General features: G+C 37.3%; 1 protein-coding gene and 2 long non-coding RNA genes across 3 annotated transcripts; all 3 read right to left on the reverse strand.

Moving 5' to 3' along the window:
* Positions 1 to 202: 202 nt before the first annotated feature.
* On the reverse strand, positions 203 to 7,420 carry LOC125249532. Its single transcript, XR_007180574.1, has 3 exons — positions 7,344 to 7,420; positions 2,081 to 2,197; positions 203 to 1,099 (listed from the first exon to the last, which is right to left on the reverse strand). It is a non-coding gene; the product is annotated as an uncharacterized LOC125249532 (long non-coding RNA).
* Positions 7,421 to 10,723: 3,303 nt separating this feature from the next.
* On the reverse strand, positions 10,724 to 11,548 carry LOC125248313. Its single transcript, XR_007180284.1, has 3 exons — positions 11,403 to 11,548; positions 11,152 to 11,305; positions 10,724 to 10,860 (listed from the first exon to the last, which is right to left on the reverse strand). It is a non-coding gene; the product is annotated as an uncharacterized LOC125248313 (long non-coding RNA).
* Positions 11,549 to 12,426: 878 nt separating this feature from the next.
* Positions 12,427 to 18,677, reverse strand: LOC125248284 (integrin alpha-E-like). The gene is made up of 6 exons (XM_048160004.1): positions 18,539 to 18,677; positions 18,349 to 18,419; positions 16,881 to 16,974; positions 16,622 to 16,775; positions 12,980 to 13,127; positions 12,427 to 12,563 (listed from the first exon to the last, which is right to left on the reverse strand). Exons 3-6 carry the CDS (start codon positions 16,952 to 16,954, stop codon positions 12,427 to 12,429), a joined length of 513 nt encoding a protein of 170 aa, XP_048015961.1. The 5' UTR covers positions 16,955 to 16,974; positions 18,349 to 18,419; positions 18,539 to 18,677.
* Between the last annotated feature and the right edge of the window lie 305 nt (positions 18,678 to 18,982).

An 18,982-nucleotide genomic window follows, 5' to 3' on the forward strand; every position in this document is an offset into this window, starting at 1 on the left:
ATGTTTATACAGTAGAAAATTATAGTTTAGCCTGTATAGACTGATGTTGTGCTCACTGAAGAGTTTTGAAAAAGTGTGTCCTATATCAACAGTAAAAAATTGTAATAAGATTCATAAAAAGGAATAATTAAAAAGACATTAATCAAAAGAATAAATTGAGATAAATAAATAATAGTAATAGAAAAATAAAAATAATTGACATTTGAATATGAATAATTTTGCATACACCAAAAAAGAGTTAAGAATTGGTTTCAGCATTATCTATGTGAATATTAAAATCCCCAGCAATAACACAACAGTCAAACTCAGAGGAAACTGATAGACATCTTTAAGTAGAGCAGCTATGCATCCACCTGACCTAACTGCTCTGCGGACACGTATGAAATTAAAGTTAGCAGGGGCTTTCATGAGGACTGATGCACTGCAGTTCATCTAATTAGATTTGATGTGATGTCACAGTTGAAATCACTACCTTATGTAGCTAAGATTAGCCACATTGCACCTTGAGCATTATTATAAAGCAGTTAACTTTCTCAATTAGCATTAACTTTGTCCTCCTCCCCTAATCCTTCTGTCAAAAGCATCATACATTGAGTAGCGATAAAGGTACAGAGTCTGTTTCAATACATACAATAAAAATACTGATTTACACACACAAATATGTACGTATGTGTCAAAAACAAACTGTCTGTCTTGATTAAATGTTATAAGGAAATCTTTGTAACTCATGTGAGATCGACAAAATTAATCACGTATAAGCAGTGGCATTGATTGAATGCACATAAGAAATAATATTTCTCTAACACAGAATATCTATAGACAGGCTCTAAAAGCTGCCAGGGCCGAAAATCTCTGCAAACTCATAGAAGTAAATCAAAACTATCCTAGGTTTTTAATTGGTACAGTGGCTAGATTAACAAAAAAAAAAAAAATAGATTAACAAAAAAAAAATCACCCCAACTGAATATTTATATATCTTTAGTAGCCATGAAAAATTTGCTGAATTATGTGACATTCTGCTTTATACAGAAATTTTCAATTTTGAGCTCGGATTCCTCAATTCCATCCCTGTTTTCCACATCAGGGAAATCAGAGGGCCCTACAGAAGAAAAAAAAAAACACATGGATGGATAGATGAATATTACGTTTGTGCATAATTCAGAAATTAATTTAGAATGCCTTTTAAATTCCAATTAAATTCCTAAATCTGAATATGACCAAATAGAATCAAAATAAACTGAATGTCAAATAAATTAATGCATCTGTGACTTAAAGGATTAGTTCACTTTCAAATTTTACTTCATAACTTGTTAAATATGGATATTTCTTCACACAAACGCACCGCTTCACTTCAGAAAACTTTGTCAAACTGTTTTGCTTGAAGGTTTTGATAAAATGTTTGAAGGTTTATAGGCTTTACAGAACAATGTACGATAACAACAGATCAACAGAATGATCAACTTCATGGCAGTTTTATTGATTTGACTGCCTTGACACTATTGGATAAAAAGTGAACTCCAGAGCTGCTTTATAGATGAATTGAACACATTTCATAATTAATGTTTTTGAATCAAACTGAATCAACACTGAACTGACTTCAGTTGGACAATGACACTATTGTCTTTTCAGAGCTACTTTACAGAACTGGCACCATATAGGCTAAATAAAGATGACAAGTTGGATGTGGCTAATTTAATTAAAAAAGTCTTTAGACTTTAATCAGGGTAGACAACGTATTGATATTATATTTTATGTGGATGAAAATGAGGCTGTGTGGGATAGACTTACAGTGGCACACACTGTATAAAGATCCTAGATCATAATGTAACTTTCAAAACTCACAACTTTCAAAACTGTTTTGCTGTCTACTATCTTTTTGGAAAGATGTTTCTTCAGCCGAACAACTGTCATGTTGTCAAACAACAATAGCTACTGTACACTGACCAATCACAGACTGTTTGTGTTTGGCTCTAGTAAACCAATTCCACATGTCAGTAATTTTAAGGTTTTTTTGGTTCTACTTCAAATTACTCTAAAAGATTCACAGAGTGTGTGTTAATGTGAGTGTATTTCTACTCACGGTAGGTGTGATTCTCATCAGTGTCCAGCTCGATCCCCAGATTACACACACAACGGAACGATCCCGGCACATTCGCACAGCTATGAGCACATTTAGCCTGACCAGACACATCTATATCTGAGAGAGAAAATGATTGAGTAATTAGTAGATATGTCAGCGGAAAAAGCTACTAGTCTGTTAAACCTATGTTCAGACTGCCACCAAAAATCCTTTTTTTTTTTTTTTTTTTTTTTTGGCATATCCAGATTTCATCCAGATGGATTTTTTTTTTTTGAAAGAAAGAAAGAAAGAAGTACACTATGTGTTCAAATGTACTATAAGTGGTTATCAATAAGGTTGGTTATGTCTGGACACACAAATCTTGTTTGATCACTTGCAATTAATAATCTACCAGAAAAGATCTTATTTGAGAAAAATTCCATCTAATGCATCAAACAAACAAAAAATAAACCAACTTTCACAAACAAAACAATTTATGAAAATCCACATCAAACATATTCACCTACATTTTTGAGTATAGGCTAATCTGGCAACATTAAAAACTTAACGTATGAAGAAGGATCTGAGAACATAGCCTATTTTAAAATAAATATAGCCTACTAATATAAACTATATTTTATACTAATATCATACTACATTTATGTAGTTAGGACACCCAAATATGTGTGTGCATATTAGATGTCTTCACAGGTCCACTTGGATCCGAAAACCTGAAGTCTATGTGGGGTTGGGTCCAAAACTTGGACAAGTGACTTGGACACGGGTCTGGTCTGATATTGTTACCTCTGGTCTCAAGTAGCCTAATTTAAAATAAATGTGCTTTTAGCAAATGGACCCCAAGACGACCTGAATTTTTAAAACATTCCTTTTCATTTTTCATTTCAGGCATTTAACAATATTTTATTATTTGTAACAAATACACTACCGTTCAAAAGTTTGGGGTCAGTAAGATCCCTTCTTCTCAAAAGTAGTACTGTAGCTTCTGCTCACCAAGCCTGCATTTATTTGATTAAATTACAAACAAACGCTCTTGTGAAATATCTGAGCCATCTGAGAGAAGGAGTGTGGGGATTGGCTTCAGTAAAGTGTGATTGTCCTGCGATTAGGATTAGATATTACTCCAGTCTTCAGGTATGTTTACACAAATCAATTCTAATATGCTTGAGTTTTCCACATACAGAAAACACTGTATTCTGCTGGCAGGTGTACAATTTTTTTTCAGATGGCGATGAAACACTGTTCAAAAGAACAGCATGATTTAAGGCAGGAATTTTCTAACACCAAGCTGACGGTAACTTTTGATCAGTTTAACCGTCCTTGATGAATAAAAGCAGTTTTTTATTTCGTCGACCGACTAAGTTAAAATTCTTACTGACCCCAAACTTTTGAATGGTACCGTTTAATGTTACAAAAGATTTAGATTTCAGACAAATGCTGTTCTTTTGAACTTTCGGCTGATTCGATCATAGCATCATGAAATCGGCAATGTAGCTAACTGTTTTCAGGCCATCTGATCATAATCTTAAATGTTTCTGAGCATCAAATCAGCTATTACTGCCATTTCTGAAGGATCTGTGACACTGAAGTACGGAGTAAGATGCTGAAAATTCATCTTTGACGCAGGCGCAGAACGGACGTTACTGTACTTGACATGAAAACAGCGTTTTAAATTGGCTGTATTTCGAGCATTTACTGTTTTTGTTTGTATTTTTAATCAAATAAATGCAACTTTGGTGAGCCCAGACGATACTCCTGATGTGAAACATTAAAATCTTACTGACCCCAGTCTGCTTTGAACGGTATCGTACACTAGTTCGTCGGCGTCGGCTTGGTGTGTTTCTGCCTTAATGCACAAGTGCATGATGTCATCGAGACAATGGTTTGCTTTATCCAGGCGAGAAACATAGTTATCATCTGCCCACACAGCGTGGAGATTACAGACCGGATTGAGAACAACTGGGTTATAGCAAGAGTCTTTGAGCCTGTCTAGATCATGTTGGTAGTGTTGATAGTTTTTACCTGTTTCTAACCCCTTAACATTCCTGTAAAATTTGCCTAAAATGCCTAAAAAAGGCATACCCATTCTTAAAGTAAATTGCATGCTGTTCTTGAACCATTTGGAGTATATGCATGGTTTTGGTCTCTTTTGAAAGGTATGTGTACCAGGGGTGGTAGAGTGGAACAGGATAACTGTCTGTTTTAGTAAGTTTTATTTCTGTTCAAGTTTTGCCCTACCATGGGTTGTTTGCTTTTTGTCCTCTTGGCTAAAGTCTAGGCCCTTGTATTTTTCACAGTTTTTATGGAGATCAGAGTTTAGAATGGAAACTTTCCATTTTATAACACAAAATGTCGCATGTAAACCCAGTGTCCTGCATGGTTTTGATGCTCTGTGAATGCTTCCAGTGTGTGCCAGTGTCTGAAGTGCATGTGAAATCATGCCAAATCTATTGGCCAACGGAGGTCAGATGATGAAGCGTAGTGCGTCATCAAGACCATAAAACAGTGCCTGCATTAAACGTCAACAGATTTGAATCATCTGAAGGAAGATGCATAGGCATATTGAAGTATGGCCACTAGATGCAGCATCTCGTTCTCTTTTCAGGGAACCGGGTTTACATATGTAAACCGGAGACATTCCCTTTCAAGTGAACTCAATGCTGCGTCATGGTGGTGACGCTATGGGAACATTAATACCCATGCTGCCATACTGAAAAGATGCTTGCCCAGCAAGACTATACTATGAAAGATACACAAGCACATACCTTTTGAGCTAAAATAATTAATCAACCCAAAAGGACCAGTGAGCATGGGGTTGAATCCATATCCAAACTGTAAAACCTTATGAATGTGTCCAGGGAGGACCACCTTACCGCAGTACAAACATCTTGCAAAGGCACACCCGTATATAATGCCTTAAGGGATGCCACACCCTGAGTGGAGTGGGGCATGACTCGTAGAGGTGAAGACAGCCCACGTTCCTCATTGGCCAGAGAATCACATCTGTGATCCAGTGCGATAAACACTGCTTGGTGACTGCAGCACATTTTCTGGACTAATAATTGATTAGATTTATGCCACTAGCCTGTGTGGTTAATTTATTGTGTCCAGTCCGGGATCTAAAGATTTATGTGAAGCCCTTCTTTCCTCAGTGATCAAAATGGAGGAGGGAACAATGCCTGAAGTATGACGACTGAGCGGTCAAAGAAGGCACCTTTGGAATGTAATTTGGTCTAGGGACAGAATAACTGTGAACAGTCCAGGGGCAAAGTCCAATCAGAACAAGGCTATTGAAAGGGTCTGCAAGTCTCCTACTATTTTAAACAACATTAATGCCAGTAACAGAGCCGCTTTAAGAGTCAGAAATTTTTATGAAGCTGACTCCAAGGGCTTGAATGGAGCATCTGATAAACCTTCCAGGACTATTTGCTTTGCTCTTCCCTATAGGAATTAGGGCCAGGACTGGCTGGTCAAAGTCACCACATCCTGAAACCTGTCGGTGACAGCATTTACTTTATTGCCATACAGGCCAGGAGAAGAAATCAGAGCATCCAGGAGAAAGACTTTTTCTTTAATGCCCGATAGATTAAGGGTGTGTTCACACTTGTCACATCTATTAAAACGAACCCTGGTGCGATTGCTCGGTTAGTGCGGTTCATTTGAACATGTGTGAACGCTGCCATCCGAACCCTGGTGCGCCCCAAACAAGCGGACCGAGACCGCTGAAAAGATGGGTCTCGGTCCGCTTCCAAACGAACTCTGGTGCGGTTCGAATGATATTTGAACGCAACACGGACCAAAGACATGTAAACGAACCAAAAACAGGAAGACGAGACCCTAAAAAGTACAGAATCCTCACGCATGTCGGTTTTTCTCGTCATAGTTGCGAGTTTGCCCATCACAGGCATCAGATGCGCATCTCCACGCAGCAGATCGTTTGTGTGTGACGGAGGGATTCCAGCCGCTGTTTTGACTACTTTACGTGTTTTATAAGCTCTTCACGAGTTCCCAGCTGGCCAAAATACCATCACATGCAGGCTACACACACACAACGAGCGCATTTATCTCAGCACACAGCATTGTTTTGGATGTTCTGTAAGTTCCATCTCAAAATTGGCAATACGTTATAAAATCCGACCATTCACATTGTGAATGTATCCATATGCCTTAAGGTTCGATATCTTTTGGTTCGGTGATAAAATTGCCAATCTGAACGCTAATCGGACCAGGACTAAATGTTTTTTTTTTCTTCTTTGGTCCGGACAAAATTAACCAAACTACAATTGTGAACGCACCCTAAGCCACATGGCAGCCATAGAACAGCCAGTGTCATGTTGGGTGGCATGGAGGGCAAGATCTGCAGAGTTCTTTGACCAGCTCAGGGTATAATCCCTCACCGACATCCAGATCCTTCAGAAAGGCAAGCTGGACCCCTCCAGGACAATGCCAAAGATTGTTTCCATGATATTTCATTGCCCATATAAGGTTGAATATGTGGGCTGAATAGGGGTTTTTCCATGATACCGAAACCGTGGTGTGGAGATCAGGAAAAAATGCTTGTCGAGCTTACTGTGAGCTACTTCCTATTTCTCCTCTGGACAGTCCAAATTTAGTTTGGCTACGGCATGAGTTACCACCTCAAGCAGCTCCTCATATGCATATGATTGAGGAAGTGGATCAACTTGAGGCTCCCACAACAACATCCACATCCAGTTCCTCAGAGCTGGATGCGGCCAGCATTAGGACCTTATTTGGATCAGAAGAAATTGCAGAGCAGGCTTCGGGATCCAAATTGGGGCCGTCTGAGTCGGAAGAGAGAGCAAGAGAAAAGGGAAACACCTTTCTCAAGCTCTTCCGCCAACTCCACCTGTGATTTCCATTATTAGAGACTAAGCGTTGCTCTGCTTCCAAACACATTGCACACAAATTGCGCATGTCATCCCTCGTAATAAAGCAAGGGCATGGTGACACACAACTCTTAAAATGCTTGCTGGCCATACTGTCTAACACCGAGTGAGATGAACAATCTGACAATCAATTCATGTGAATACAAACAGACATGCAGCTTCCTGAAGACAAAGAGGCTGATGACGTTTAATGCAAGTGCCATTTTTTGGTCTAGATTTCACCTGAACTCCGTCAGCCAATAGAATTGCCATGACTTCAGACACTGGCGCATACTGAAAGCATTCCCATAGCGTTGAGTTCCCTCGAAAGGGAAATGCCTTTCTCTATTATAAAGCATGATGTTGAAACAATTTCTTACCTTTAATTCCAATTATACTTTTCAGTGAGGACAGAATGTCGTCTAATCCGGTATAATTGGAAACACTGAAAAATTGATCCAGGATCTGCTATGTCCTTCATCTCTTTTATTGCTTCAGGATTAGACAGAATACCTTCACCAACCTAAAGATAACAATATTTATCCAAGTGTATGGGTTTTATGATATTATTTTGTTAAATCATAAAAACCATTAACTATACAATAACCAAGTAACATAGCTGTTGTAAGTGCTTTAGTAGTACTGGTGAACCTAGAAGTATCTACAAGGACAGATTAAAATAAATGTAATTTTACATCATCTTTATTTTATAAAATAAAATAAAGATGATATAAAATGTGCTTTATTATCTAAAATGCTGCTAAAATAAGCAGTAAACTTCAGTGGCCCAGTACTGCACAACATAATGAAATTTAAACAACAAAATGAAAACAAGCCACAACACAACAGAATTGGCACAACATAAAGGAAACAAGCCACAATCCTAGGGATGTAATGATGCTCCATGAGTCGGTTGAAAATCGATTTAAAATATGTGACAATTCAAGTCAGTTGAAATGTTTGAGAAAGGAATCGTGACACACATTTTAAACAGCAGGGGCACTGTCCCTGAAGCAGATTACTGTGATGCCTCTTTACAGGCACGAGAACAGCGAGTAAGTTGAGCGTCAAGCGTAGCAGCAAAGCCCCGGGTATACTTCGGCCGTCCGCGTTCATGCACCGTCCGCATGACGTAATTTTTGTCAGGCGGAGGGCTCGTGCCTGGCCGCACACCCTGTCCGCGTGCAGCCCAAATTTCGAGAACGCTGATGGTGCACGTGCAACAGCGCATGCGCACAGTGTGCAGTCGACGAAGAAGAGTGTGGAAAGAGCGATTTAAAAACAACACGCTTGTTTTTAACGAGCAGAAACTTCTTCCAAGACGAGTAAACTTAGAAGCATATCCTTCTACATCATTTTAGATTCTTGTTCATGCCCAGCGAATGTTCTATTGATGACACAACTCAGTGCTGCCCTCCGATGTCTGGTAGAGTATAGAAAAAGGTTGTACCGCGCATGTGTCGAACTCATCCGTGGTTGAGTATCTGTCACGTTTCGCACAGAGACGAGAAGGTAAGATCCATGTGCAGCTTTAATGGGGTAATCCAGAAACGTAATCCAAACAGGCAAGGGTCAAAATCCACAGAAACAGTCCATACAAAAACAAGAAAAACACAAGGAAAACCAAAACGGAGAAACCAGAAACCATACATGAAAACACCATAACAAAAGCAGAAACAAACCAGGTATAGACAGACACAAAACAGCTGGGTGCAATGAAACGGGATAATGAGTCTGGGAAGTGTGTTATGGGAAATGAAGTCCAAGAGTGAAAACAAGAGTCCGGGTTGGAGTGCCCTCTAGTGGCTGATTAGGGCACTCCCACTAGTGATCATGACAGTATACTTTAAAAGATGCGTGAAAGAAATATGAAGCATTTCGTCTTAGAAATAATAAAAGAACACCTTTTCATTTATAATTAGTCTAATAATTTTGTCAAAAAAAAAAATTGTGAGAAAATCGTATTGTGAAACCAGTATCGTGAATCGTATCGCATCGTGAGTTGAGTGAATCGTTACATCCCTACACGATTCAATGAAATCATCGCAACACAATGAAAAAACGCCACAACAACACTCACCCCAATGGAATAGCGAGTGACATCTTTCATTTGTGGCATGTTCAAAACATCAGTAAGATTCATTGGGTCTCCCAAAATCTTCCCATCAGACAATACAATTATAATTTTTTTTGAGTTTTTTTTGGATCCGTTCTCAGGGATGAAAATATTTGTGCTGCAAACAACCAATGAAACCAGTGAGACCCTAACATTAACATATTACCAACAAAAGTGATGCATGCAAATCCATCACTTAAAATGTCTAGTATTTCACATCATAATTTGTAAACTCACAGGACATGATGGATGGCAGAGGCAGTGTTGGAGAGATTGAAAATTTGCTGTATTTCCTTGACCTTTTGCAAGGTTCTGGCACGATCCTTATTTTCTAGAAGTGAGAGCTCTGTCCTGATGCTACTGCCGTATTGCACTATTGCAAAGTTAAACTGAAGAGAGAGGGATTTTTTTGTTGTTGATAAAACACCTTTTAAATTGTACTTCAAACAGCTATAAATGTGTGTCATAAAATCCTTTAGTGTATACTTGCATTGAAACATGCTTTCCAAACATTTAAAATAAAATTGTAGATGAAATCTTTGGCTCTCTGAAAGTCATCTGGTTGAATGCTATCAGAGCCATCCAGCACAAAAGCAATCTCTGCCCCAGCATCTAAAAAATAGTTCTGAAATATCAGTATAGAAAGTATGGTTTAATTTAAGACATTGTTCTGTGTATCTTGTAGGGGGTGGATTCTGGAATCCACTGCCACTTCAATTTATATCTTTTAAGATTTTAATTCAACATTTATCTTTCTAAATCATTAAATTATTTGAATGACATTTTCAAACACTAGAAAATAATGATGAATATTGTCTTTACCTCACTGAGAGAAAAGTACAACAGTACGTTTTGGGAATCTTTCCTGTTATAGATAAAGTCTGGGCCAACTGGCCTGCAGATGCCTTTAATGACTTAACAGGACATCCTGTGCCTAAGTTCAGTGTCTGAGCATCAGCATCGTGATGGATGGAGATATGCTTCTGACTATCTGTCCATGTGTGGAAAATTACTATTACTATTTTTCATTCTATTTTTCTAAGCCAATCATTTTAACCTAAGTATTGTTGTAGTTAGTGGACTCTGCTAATTGCTGTGGAAATGTGAATGTATGCAAAGCGGCCCACAAACTCCTTGTGAGACTTGAAGCTGGCTTCTGCTGATGAAACTGCAAACTATTCTTCAGTTAAATTTTCTTCAATTTATTTATTTATTTTTTTACTCTGACTCTAGGGCTTCATTCATCATATCTGGTCTTTTGGGTCTTTGACTGTAAAAATTTCCCTCCAATCTGTAGTATGAGACCATCAGCATGTGTAGTGTGGAGATGCAATGCTTGAATCTGCTTTGGCTTTGTTTAGAACATTTTTCACTGACAGAACAAAAATATACAAAGTAACAGGCTATATTATGTTTAAAATGTTATACTCAATATTTACTTATTCACTGAACTGTTATCTAAAAGCAATATCACTCACAAATTTGTGATGTTGCACTGAATATCATCAAGGCTTAATTTCACAACAGCTGTATTAGGATGTATTTACAGCATATCTAAACAGATTTTAACATGAAAACTGTGCATAAATGGCCTTTCTCTATTATATAGTGTGATGTTAGATGAAAACTTTCTTACCTATAATCCAAATTAAATTTTGTTCCAGTGAGGACAAAATGTCATTTAATCCGGCATAACTGGAAACACTGAAATACTTGTCAGGATCTGCTATGTCCTTCATCTCTTTTATTGCTTCAGGTTTAGACAGAAAATCTTCACCAACCTAAAGATAACATGTTGTTATTGAAAGTGTACTGGTTTTATGATTTATTTTGTTAAATAAACACTAAAAATAATTAACTATACAATAACAAACTATGAGTAATTTAGCTGATAAGAGTGTTTTATTGGACTCAAACTGGTGAAACAATAGATATATCTATAAGGACAAATTAAAAAGATGCTTGCAGCTTTAATGTGCAATTGTAATTCTAACAGATAATGTGGCTTTTAAAAAAGTGCTTTATTATCTAAAATGATACTAAAATAAGCAGTGAACATGTAGGACACTCACCCCTATTGAATAGCGAATGACATCTTTCATTTGTGGCATGTTCAAAACATCAGTAAGATGCATTGGGTCTTTCGTAATCTCCCCGTCAGACAATACAATTATTATTTTTTTTGAGTTGTTTTTTGATCCATTCTCAGGGATGAAAATATCTGTGCTGCAAACAACCAATGAAACCAGTGAGACCCTATAACATTAACATATTACCAACAAAAGTGATGTCTAGTGTTTCACATCATAATTTGTAAACTCACAGGACATGATGGATGGCAGAGGCAGTGTTGGTGAGATTGAAAATTTGCTGTATTTTCTTGACCTTTTGCAAGGCTCTGGCACGATCCTTATTTTCTAGAAGGGAAAGCTCTGTCCTGATGCTACTGCCGTATTGCACTATTGCAAAGTTACACTGAAGAGAGAGGGATTTTTTTGTTGATAAAATACCTTTTAAATCGTACTTAAATGATTGGTTCACTTTAAAATGAAAATTACCCCAAGATTTACTCACCCTCAAGCCATCCTAAGTGTATATGACTTTCTTTTTTCTGATGAACACAACCAGAGTTATATTAATAAATATTCTGACGCGTCCAAGCTTTATAATGGCAGGGAACGGGACCAACGAGTATGAAGCTGAAGAAAGTTCATCCATCCATCATAAATACACTCCACACGGCTCCGGTGGGATAATAAAGGCCTTCTGAAGCGAAGTGTTGTGTTTGTGTAAGAAAAATATCCATATTTATAAAGTAAAATATCGAGCTTCCGCCAGACTGCCTTTCTTAATCAACTTAGGAAGAAAGTGTAAACTGGTGTCACGTCAGTTAAGCTTTTTTCGTAAGTTGAATAGGGAAGGTGTAGAACGTAGTGTTTTGAACTGTGAGAGGCGTTAAGCTTTCTTCCTAAGTTGAATACAGAAGTTGGTCTGGCGGAAGCTAGATATTTTACTTTATAATTTGTTAAATATGGATATTTTTTTTTTACACAAACACATCGCTTCGCTTCAGAAGGCCTTTATTAACCACCTGGAGCCGTGTGGAGTATGTTTATGATGGATGGATGCACTTTCTTGAGCTTCAAACTCGTTTCCATTTACTGCCATTATAAAGCTTGGACACGTCAGCATATTTATTAATATAACTCCGATTGTGTTCATCAGAAAGAAGAAAGTCATATACACCTAGGATGGCTTGAGGGTGAGTAAATCTTGGGCTAATTTTCATTTTAAAGTGAAATGACCCTTTAAACATAACAGCTATAAAGGTGTGTCAAAAAAATCCTTTAGTGTATACTTGCATTGAAACATGCTTTCCAAACACTGAGCATGACATTGTAGATGAAATCTTTGGCTCTCTGAAAGTCATCTGGTTGAATGCTATCAGAGCCATCCAGCACAAAAGCAATCTCTGCCCCAGCATCTAAAAAAGATGTTCTGAAATATCAGTATAGAAATGACAGTTTCATTTAAGACATTGTTCTGTGTATCTGTAGTATGAGACCATCAGCATGTGTAGTGTGGAGATGCAATGCTTGAATCTGCTCTTGCTTCATTTGGAACAATTTTCGCTGACGGAGCAAAAATATAGAAAGTAACGGGGAATATTGTGCTTAAAATGTTATACTCAATATTTACTTCTTATTCACTGAACTGTTATATAAAAGCTACATCACTCACAAATTTGTGATGTTGCACTGAATTTCAGAAAAACTTAATTTTACAACAGCTGAATTGGGATGTATTTACAGCATATCTAAACAGATTTTAACATAAAACTAAGCACAAAACTGCATTTCTCTATTATATAGTGTAATGTTAGATGAAAAACCTTCTTACCTATAATCCCAATTAAACTTTGTTCCATTGAGCACAGAATTTGGTCATCTAATCCGGCAAAACTGGAAACACTGAAATACTTATCAGGATCTGCTATGTCATTCATCTCTTTTATTGCTTCAGGTTTAGACAGAATACCTTCACCAACCTAAAGATAACATGTTGTTATTGCAAGTGTACTGGTTTTATGATTTATTTAGTTAAATAAACCCTAAAAATAATTAAAGCTGCTGTCCGCAGTTTTTCCTCTTTGTCGCCATCTCTGTTTGAAACATGCAATTGCAGTCATATGCGGAACAGTTATCTGTACGTGCGTTGTGCCTCGGCACAGCTCGTCAGCGCGGATGAATCTAATGTTTGCTGTCAGTCACCGCACCGGTGTGGATACTGAACTTCAGAATCACAGATTCTACATCTTGGAAGTATGACCAATATAAGAATTTTCACTGGAAAATATCATCTGAACAAGTAAGCAACATGTCTGCCACTTTTGTTCTGACCAACTGAGGAAAAAAGCATCAGGCCTACAATAAATCGTGCTCCCAATGATGATTAAATCTAACGATCGCTTAGCTCTGATCATGCCAAACCGTGCAAATTATTATTACTGTTATACTTTGTTCTTAAATTGTTAATGTTAACAACATCATTGCGTGACTGTGTATTTAGTGTGTATTAGCGTTACATGGAGGTTTCAATTTCTGTATCCACTCCACAGTCCAAGTCTTTTGCTTTTTGGCTACAGGTGAATCTCCAGTTGTCAATGATGACTGTCATTTGGATCTTTCTGGATTACAATCCGTCATCAAAATGATAAGTTTAATTATTTCAGCTGCTGTGAGAAAAAGCTATAAATGTGCCGCTACCGGCAGCATCCTCACATGATAACTGACTAGCCTGGGACTCCTTCATTTGTTTACGGACGTGATATAATGACGCACAGACGAACTGCTGCCTGCTTGAATTTCCCGCGGAAATCCGCCATGTCGCTCTTATTATAAAACATTATTAGAAGCTTACTGTTGTGAATCGAGACAAGATAATTAGATAGTTTTGAACACTGGCTGGTTATGTACTTGTTCAAAAGTTGATTTTGGATCATTTTTAACCAAAAAAAGTTGCGGACTGCAGCTTTAACTAATCAAAACTAGGGCTGTTTCGAATGCCATTTTTTGAGCTTCGAAGCTTAGGTGGCAATCAATATCGAATATTTGAAGCTTCGGTGGGTGGGGCTAAATATATAATAATAGTGTCGGTTTGCATTTGTATCATCTTTCACGACTTCACGTTTCACTCTTCGGCATCGTAAATGTGTTGCGGCAGACCCAGTGGAGTGCAGTGTTGCATTTGGTGCAATATGATCAGGTGGCACACATTCTTTAAATATTAATAAACATTTAATAATCTTTTAAATAGAACAGTTTCCGGTACGCATTACACGGGCAGGTTTATGCTCCGAAAACGGACAGTGCACAAGTGATACAAAACACAAAGTCTGTTGAGAGCAAGAACTTTAATAAGGTATTAATAACGAACATTTCTTTAAAACAAATGAATCCCAAAACAGAAATTAAATTAGTAACACACAGTGATTTCAACGAACTGTAATAAATAAAGAACACGGTAGCATGCTTATAAACAGTTGAATAAGAATAAATGAATTGTTTTTAAAATGACACAAAATGTAATATCTATTACAATTAGTTTTATTCTATATATGGGATTTATTTTGTCTTATTCTGACTTTTTGTTAATTTAAATCTTTAAAATGCGCGATGCTTTTATTGAAAGCATGTTGCGGTGTTTTTTTTATTTATTAGGGGAGAGCAGGGACGAAAGTAACATTTTTCACAAAAATGTAATTTTAAAAGGTAATGTTTTAGACAGCGATATATTTTTGCTGTGGTCAATAACTCACATGTGTGGTCTATCAATACCAGGTGGTATTTTGTACAAATGTAGAACGGCTTCAGTATAATTTCACTTTGAACATAAGTTGCACATTGTTACTTTCGACCCTGTCAGGTGGGACGAAAGTAACACAAGGTGGGTCAAAAGTACAAACAATACAAGCTAGATTTTTTTGTGCTAGTCTTGTTTTTATTAAATATACCTGACCATGACCTTGTTCATAAGTAACTGCAAACATATTTTGTCCTTTATCTTTGCAAAAAAAAAAATATTAAATTACATTTTCATTTCAAATTGAGAATTTCAGGTTCATCAAATGTTTCAAAAGTAACCTGACAGTACAAACTTGAATTGTTTAGAATATTTTGGGGGGGCAATGTCAATTTAATTTATAAAACATTTTTTCAACAGTTTGAACAATATGTTCTTTTTTTGAAGTGCCCTACGAGATTCCTGGCAGCTGAAACTGTGCGACGGATTCGGTCCAGTTTCAGAGCTTCATTTATGCATAGTTGCAGCGTGTGTCCTGAGCAGCAGACCCCTTGAACGGTTCCCCATTTCTCCGGTTCTTTATTCAGCGTCTCGGTGCACAGCTTCATATTGCTGGCATTGTCGTGAACAACGGCTATTCGCTTGTAATTTGGAATTGCGAATGCATCTGCCGCGTCTCCAAGCTGTTGTGCAATGTTGACTCCTGTATGGCTTGACTCAAATGCTTTGGTTTCCAAAACGAAGGCAGAGAGTTCCCACTCCTGAGTTATAAAGTGACAGGTGACAGCCATATACGCCTCCATACTCACGGAAGTCCAGATGTCCGTTGTGAAACTTAAGGCCGTAGCTTTTTCAACGAGAGCATAAATTTGGCCTCGCAGATCGCTGTATTTAAGAGACAGGGTGTTTGAAATACTGGAACGGTTTGGGACAGTGTAGTCTGGCTCCATTATCTTCATTAATTTTCTGAAGCCTTCGCCTTCAACTACATTAACGGGCCTCATATCCATAGCGACAAACTCCACTATGGCATCTGTTATCTCTCTCTTTCTTTTCTCTGTTAACGGTTTTCGGAATTGCAGGATCTGCTGTGAAGTTTTGGGTTTTGTTGAGCATGTTGATGGCTGCGATACCTGTGGATGTACCTATAAACAAATTATTATTAGCCTGTGCTGCTGTATGTTTTTAAATAGTGTCGTATTTGCAATTAGCCTATTTATCATAGCAAATTAAGCGCATAAAAGCAGTTTTTTTTTTTTTTTTCTCCGCGTGCTACTTACAGAACTCAGGTGATTTTTCAAACTTGTGGTGCTGTTGTGGTAGGCCAGTTTCAAATCGCATATTTGACACACTGCCTTTTTGTACCTATTCAGTATGAGATGAAATAAATCACTACGTTCGCCAACAGGCGGTTCAAGCATGAGTGAGAATGAGTCCGCGACGGAAGTCACGTGTTGAAAAAAAAAAAAGAATATTCGAATCTCAAAACTGAAAATCGAATGCCACCCCACCGAACGAATATTCGAATATTCGATTATTCTAGTACAGCCCTAATCAAAACTAGTAATTTATTGTAGTTGATATGAATGTTTTATTTGGACTCAAACTGGTGAAACTATAGACATATCTACAAGGACAAATTAAAATAAATTGCATTAATGTGCAAACATGTCTTTTAAAAAAAGTGCTTTATTATCTAAAATGATACTGAAATAAGCAGTAAACATGTAGGACACTTACCCCTATTGAATAGCGAATGACATCTTTCATTTGTGGCATGTTCAAAACATCAGTAAGACTCATTGGGTCTCCCAAAATCATCCCATCAGACAATACAATTATTATTTTTTTTGAGTTTTTTTTTGATCCATTCTCAGGGATGAAAACATTTGTGCTGCAAATAACCAATGAAACCAGTGAGACCCTGACATTAACAGTGACACATGCTAATCAAACACTTAAAATGTCTCATATTTCACATCATAATTTGTAAACTCACAGGACATGATGGATGGCCGAGGCAGTCTTTGTGACCTTGAAAACCTGCCGTATTTCCTTGACCTTTTGCAACATTCTGGCACGATCCTTATTTTCTAGAAGGTAGAGCTCTGTCTCATAAATTTTGTAACTAAATGCTTGAATCATGACAAAAAAAATGGTATTTTTCAGGCTGGATCAAGCCAATGCGCATGTGTAGTCCTAAATACGCGTCTCTTGTGTCTCATTTTGGAGGCGCGCGTCTGACTGTTTCTATAGGAACTGGAGCTTCTAACGGTCGCTGTAGTGACGCGATGACTTTACTAATCGCGACTGGCTCTTATTTAGAAGGTGGGACTTATTCCGCCATATTGCGCGTTGCACTTTCTCCCACTACGGGAGCGCGTCCCTAGTGAGCACCTTATATAAATGCTACCTGTAGGGAGTTTATGTGTTATGGATTTGATCCTTGTTGTTGTTGTTTTGCTTGCTGTTATGTGCTTATTGAAGAGGGTAAATTTGTAAGTATCACTATATGTGTTTTAAACTTCAGATTTTGTAACTTGCCATTTTATTAGTATTTTTCAGATATTATGGATTTGTGTACCCCCATAATATTATTGTTAAAGGTGCTCTAAGTGATGTCATGCGTTTTTAGGCCAAAACATTTTTTGTCACATACAGCAAACATCTCCTCACTATCCGCTAGCTGCCTGTCCCCTGAACACACTGTAAAAAAAAAACGCGGTCTCTGTAGTCGCCACAACCTCCGAAAACGGCAATAAAAACAAACTGGTGCAGCCTGGACCACGAATCATAATAAACATGCTCCAGCCAATAACCGACAAGAATGATTTTAAATGCGCGTTCATGACTGTTTCAGGAAGCACGGAGGGGAGGGCCAGGAGGAGGAGGAGGGAGGGTCTAGCTAGCCTCTGTTTTGTTTGACAACACTTCGAACGTCAACAGGAAGTTACTCCGCCCAGGATCACTTAGAGCACCTTTATATATATATATATATATATATATATATATATATATATATATATATATTTTTTTTTACTCACATGTCAGTTTTCTTTTCTGTTTAGAAAAGTTTAATCATTTGTTATGTCTTTAAATGGATTTTTGCTTTGCCTTTGGCCTTAATTGGGAAAATTAAAGTCCCATCATCCTTGAGTTTGACTCTGCTCGTTTTTGAATGTGCTATAACATCAACCTCTTGACGCCTAAATACGACCATCCTACAACAGTACTCTGAAGGAGAACTGACACATTTCTGTCTGTCACATGTGTGAAGGGGAAACCACTGTCTGCGGTTTTACTCTGAAAATGCTGCAACAGACAAAAATCCTTTTGAGGTATATCTAATTATGAACAGTTTATTTCTCATTTGGTATATCTTTCAATAGCTAAACCTTCTGTGAAATCATGTTGATAACAGAATTGGTTGATCTGATCATATTTGACATCCCTTTTTTTATACATACCACAAGGCGCTCCTCTTCTGATATCAGGCTAGAAACTACAGATGCAGGTCTCAGGCTTTTTAGTTTTTCATCTTTAGAAGATATATATAATAAAATCAGTGATGACATTATCATGAAATGAACAAATTTAAGTTTACGTCTCAAAATTAGCTTTATTATAAAAAGATACTAAAGACAAAGACATACTTACCGTTAAAATTTACTTTGACGCATTCATCCTCTGGAGTGCAGCTGAAACATTTTCCATTTGTTGGGGAAGGAACAAAAACTCTAGAACAGACAAAGTAACACTTTTTGATTTTCTCAGTTTGTGTAAATTCACTTGGGGTTCAGAGTTTTCATTTTTCCCACATTAATTTCACACATGTCCAGTACAATTATGTGGTTTTGTTTCATTAATACAGTGTATACTTTTTTCTTGATTTCCCCCGAAAGACTGGAAGTGAAATGTGACAACATGCCCCATAGGTAGGGCACACTGTAACATGACCATACAACAGACTAAAATATTTTGTCAATAAAATACAATTATTAACTTTTTCATATAAAATAATGGCATTTTTTTTAATAATTAAAAATAAAGTACTTTTTGTGTTTGACAAACACACAGCAAAACACAGCTATACAGCATAGT

This window comes from Megalobrama amblycephala, linkage group LG16 (genome assembly GCF_018812025.1).
Source record: "Megalobrama amblycephala isolate DHTTF-2021 linkage group LG16, ASM1881202v1, whole genome shotgun sequence".
Classification (NCBI taxonomy): Eukaryota; Metazoa; Chordata; class Actinopteri; order Cypriniformes; family Xenocyprididae; genus Megalobrama; species Megalobrama amblycephala.